This window comes from Rutidosis leptorrhynchoides, chromosome 7, assembly GCF_046630445.1.
Source record: "Rutidosis leptorrhynchoides isolate AG116_Rl617_1_P2 chromosome 7, CSIRO_AGI_Rlap_v1, whole genome shotgun sequence".
Lineage (NCBI taxonomy): Eukaryota > Viridiplantae > Streptophyta > Magnoliopsida > Asterales > Asteraceae > Rutidosis > Rutidosis leptorrhynchoides.
Genome location: NC_092339.1, coordinates 326153611 through 326158916, shown reverse-complemented (window position 1 = coordinate 326158916; position 5306 = coordinate 326153611). Strand labels below are relative to the sequence as shown.

The window sequence follows — 5306 nt, the reverse complement described above, 5'->3', positions numbered from 1 at the left end:
TATGTATGTGTCATCATCAAAACATATTATTTGGTTAAACATCATACTTAACTTTGTCGGTTAGTTCATTAACCAACATTCAACCAACAGTATTAAAGCGGTGATGTTGTGCCATTTAATTGGTCCGACGACAATTTGGTTTATTTGGATTACAAGAATAAACGCACTTTTCAATAACTAGTTTACATGTTGGTCAACTATAGTCAACAAAGTCAAAAATTAAATCGTTCGAATGCGCAACAAATGCGAAGTTTTGGTATTTTCATCAATTTCACTTATGAGATTCAAATCCGTGGGCTCTCCTATAAGCATTCAAGTCGTTAGCTTCTTGAAGTGTCTCTACCGTTGCTTATTTTTGTTGTAATCGAATTAGTGCAGGAGTTGTAATCGGTATTTTTTTTTAGCCACTTATCCATGTTTACAATGGACTAATAGTGGGCTTTTCTTGTAATGGGCTAAGCCACCTCTTTGGTGGCTAGGTTTGAATTGATTTTAATACTATTGGTTTTTGCAAAAAAAAATAAAAAAAAATCTAATAATTTATAATATTAAAATAAAAATAAAATAAAATACTCCGTAACAATCTTCCAAAAGCCTAAGAAACCCCCAATTCGCTTGTATAGTTTTCGTAACTGCATTACTGAAGCCCTAACAATGGCGATTAAAAAAAAGAAAGCAACGGCATCTAAATTCAGCATCACAATTCCACCGGAGATCATCATGGAGATCCTACATCGTCTTCCGTCCAAATCTGTTGGTCGTTGCAGGTGCGTTTCTAAAGATTGGCTATCTCTACTTTCATCGCCACAATTCATCAAAAACCATCAAAATACACTCAACCAAAATCAACTTATTTTCCTCCCCAAATACGACGAAAATCGTTCAAACTACGGTTTTTTCTGTACTGTGACTGAAATAGCAAGAAAGCATCGCTTCCGTAAAGGCTTCGCTGATTATTTTGCTTTCAATGGCTCCTGCAATGGCCTTGTTTTACTCTCTGCCTTTGACAGTATGGATTTTCAATCGCTCGTTGTAATTAATCCCACTATAAAACATTGCGTATGTTTACCTGACTCCAAAATTGGTGTGGTAGAAAATATAAGAATCAACAATATCGCTTATGGATTTGGTTATGATTCATTAACTGATGATTATAAGGTTGTTACTATTTCTTTCTATGATGAGTCTCCTGATAATATTCCTGTGCATATTTATAGTCTTAAGACTAATACATGGAAGTGGGCGGTTGATTCTCCTTATGATCATTCATATATAAAGTATTTACCAGGCGTGTTTGTTAACGGGTTTCTTCATTGGATTGTTAAAAAGCGTTGTGATGATTTACCAGTAATTGTTGCTTTTAGTTTAGCCGATGAGAAATTTAGTGAAGTGGCATCACCTAATTTGCGTAATGATCATGTTAATATCATTTCTAAGGATAATTCAAAACTTGTTGATCTTGGTGGAAAGCTTGGTATATTTTTAAAATCTGAAGGTGCAATTTATTTGATGAACGAATATGGGGTAAAGGAATCATGGAGTAAGATAATACTCCATAAATTTAATGAACATCCGATGGTTGATCCAATGATTTTTTCTGACAATGGTAAAGTTGTACTCATTAGCAATGATCGAATGTTGCTATATGACATTGATAAAAGAAGTTTTTGTATGTGTGTTGATATTAATCCTAATATTAAGGCCTTGAAGGTTAGAGGATATTTTGTGGAAAGCCTCGTTTCACCACAATTCTGTTCAACACATATAAAATCAAAAAGTTAAATTCAAGGTACGTAGAAATTCACGCATTCATGTTTTTTACTCCGTATAAAATAGTTGCGTTTTTAAAAATCTCCAGTCTGGGGCTAGGCGGGGGCTAGTCGTGGGCTATTCAGGGGTAGTCGGTGGCTAGGCAAGGGCTATTGCTAGTCAGGGAACTTTGACTTTGACTGTGTTTGACGGACTTTCACTAAATGAAATTGAATAAACCCGACTTTGAATTATTAAACCCGACTTTGAATCCCCACTCCTTCCTTTTTGCTTCATAAATACTACGGAGTAAGTTTTTAATTATGATTGGGAATATATGCAAATTATATAGTTAATAGGTTGCAAACTTACTTCGTGTCTACTAATATGTCTTTTGTCTACGGCTTCGGGTATTAAACAACTTCAATTTTTCATACAAATCGCTAGCATAACCAATCTGGTTTGTGTGTGTATTCAGTCAGCAAAGATGTTAACCATCACAAAGCCCATGATGTGATAGCCAGAGTTTGTCTTAACACACAATACTACTTATTATCCAAGATTTTGCCTTTCAATGCTTATGGAGAGTTAGGTTTTCTTGTATGGAATTAACATGTCAAACGTGATCCATCCCGTGTTTATATGGCGGTAAAGATTATTTGTGCAAACTTATGGCAATCCTCTAGAAAATGTTGTATACAAATACAATCTCTTTAAAATCAAATACCGAGCACACATATATATGAAAATAATGACTTTTAGTTACAATCCTTTTGCAGGATGAGTAGCTTCTGAAAGGGCATTCATAGAATAAAGAGAGTGACAATTCATGATTGTCATACAAATGGATACACCGGTTTCAACATTATTTGCTACCATGTCTTTATCTCATTCTCTATTGTCTGTCTTATAAATCTTTGTTTATCATGCATATTTCTCGCACGTGTTATTTTTCATGGTAACTTGATGTAGTCAACCATTAGCAAGGTTGAAAAAGTCGCCAGACATAGAATGGTCGGTCGGGATTTTAAAATGACTAGTCGGCTGAGTCGGGTGTTCTTTTTATGAATTTGTTTCACTAAGAGTATTTCGGAACATTAATCCACTACGAGTTGTGCTTTTGGTGAAAAATTAAAATAGATCAAATATCTAATTATGTAATAATATTGACTAAGATCTTAACTATTTGACATACCAATTGAAATTAAACTTGGTTATAACTCACTACATTGCATAATTACAACCTATTGAAATCAAACATGCGAGACAACAATTGAAACTTAGCTAAGTCGTTATAAGTTTTAGCCTTCCCGCTAGTGTCGGTGTACTTAAATAAATTGTCGTTCTAGACGATTGCTTTTAATCTGCAACAGTTACCGCTAGTCGTAACCAAACCCGCAACCACGATGAGTTGATTTAGTGGCGGAAAGATGTTAGTTAAAGGTAGTTCCTTGGACTACTCTGACTTGACCCTCATCACAACATCATGATTCTCTATGAGCAATAATGGTGTGATATGACCTAATTCGAGACGGTCAAAGATCTCCTTGAAATTGAACAATTTTATTGATTATGAATGAATATTACAATGACTCAATTGAACTTATACTACAGTGTACACATATCTGAACCGTTAACGAATTACGAACTAAACTAATCAATACATCTACAATTGACACGTGTCCTAGCTGGTAACAACCACTAACCAACTCTAAACAACTCGTCTCACTTCCTGGACACTTGATAACCTTTCAATCGACTCGATGGCATCTTAATTCGTTGAGGTCTTGTTTCAACGTTGACTTTAGGTTGACTTTTGCTATTTGAGCTGCTGACTGTATCTTTACCCCTTTCTTTCAAAATCACCATGTCCTCATGGTTGTGTCTGTTCTCCATTACTGTGAAATCTTCCATGTCCATCCACGTAGACTCTTCAGCAGGTAGCAGTTCCCATTTAACCAACACTTGATCAACTAATTTACCCTCTCGTAAAATTTGCCTCTTGTCTAACACTTGTTGTGGCCATAACATTGGACCACTCATGTTGTCTGATTCAGGCAATGGTACACACTCAATAACTGCATCTCCTTTAAATTTCTTGAGTAAAGAAACATGAAAGACATGATGTATTTTTGAATACTTTGGAAGCTCCAATATATAAGCCACTAGTCCAATCTTTTGTATGACTTTATAAGGCCCAAAGTACCTTCTACTCAGCTTTTGGTTTACCCTTTTAGCCACTGACAATTGCCTGTACGGGTGCAACTTGACCCAAACCAAATCACCCACTACAAATTGTTGCTCAGTTCTGTGCCTATCATCCACCAACTTCATATAATCTTTAGCTATAAGCAAACTATTTCTCAAAATTTTAATGTGCCCATGCCTATCTTGTAATATTGAGTGTAATGCCTCCACAGTAACATTGTCTTGTAAATAGTCTGAAATCACATGTGGAGGTCTGCCATACATGGCCTCAAAAAGACTTACCCCAGTAGCAGAATGTGTAGCAGTATTGTAATAAAACTCAGCTAAAGACAAAAACTTGTACCAGTGTTTAGGAGTATCTGTTTAGGAGTATCTGCTACATAACTTCTCAAATACTGCTCCAAACATCTATTAATCACCTCAGTTTGGCCATCACTTTGAGGGTGATAGGAAGAGGACATCTTCAAATTAGTGTGAGAAACTTTACACAATTCCACCCAAAATTTACTTACAAAAACTTTATCTCTATCTGACACCACAGATTTAGGCATGCCATGGTGTTTACAAACCATTTCAAAAAACAAAGTTGCCACAGTAACAGAATAGTTAGAAGTTAACCCTCCAAAGTGGACCCCTTTAGTTAATCTATCCACCACTACACAAATCACTGTATGACCATAAGAATTTGGTAAACCAGTTATGAAATCCATGCTCACATCTTCCCAAACATTCTGTGGTATATCTAAAGGTTGTAACAACCCATATGGAGCCACATTCAAATTTTTAACTTGTTGGCATACACTACACTTGCTGATAAACTTAGCCATATCTTTTTTAATACCCTTCCAGTAAAAGTTTGCAATGATCCTCATATAACTTCTACGATGTATTATAAGGTTGTTAATGAACATCCGATGGTTGATCCAATGATTTTTTCTGACAATGGTAAAGGTATACTCATTAGCAATGATCGAATGTTGCTATATGACATTGATAAAAGAAGTTTTTGTATGTGTGTTGATATTAATCCTAATATTAAGGCCTTGAAGGTTAGAGGATATTTTGTGGAAAGCCTCGTTTCACAACAATTCTGTTCAACAAATTTAAAATCAAAAAGTTAAAGTCAAGGTACGTAGAAATTCACGCATTCATGTTTTTTACTCCGTATAAAATAGTTGCGTTTTTAAAAATCTCCAATCTGGGGCTAGGCGGGGGCTAGTCGTGGGTTCAGGGGTAGTCGGTGGCTAGGCAAGGGCTATTGCTAGTAAGGGAACTTTGACTTTGACGGTGTTTGACGGACTGTCACTAAATGAAATTGAATAAACCCGACTTTGAATTATTAAATCTGA

General features: G+C 35.6%; 1 protein-coding gene across 1 annotated transcript; it reads left to right on the top strand.

Moving 5' to 3' along the window:
* Positions 1 to 605: 605 nt before the first annotated feature.
* Positions 606 to 1783, top strand: LOC139858864 (F-box/kelch-repeat protein At3g06240-like). Its single transcript, XM_071847698.1, has one exon. The coding sequence runs from the start codon at positions 655 to 657 to the stop codon at positions 1780 to 1782; it is 1128 nt and encodes a 375-aa protein (XP_071703799.1). The 5' UTR covers positions 606 to 654; the 3' UTR covers position 1783.
* Positions 1784 to 5306: the final 3523 nt, after the last annotated feature.

Coding starts and splice junctions, on each gene's coding strand:
- LOC139858864 (XM_071847698.1), top strand. CDS start 655: ATGGCGATTAAAAAAAAGAAAGCAACGGCATCTAAATTCAGCATCACA.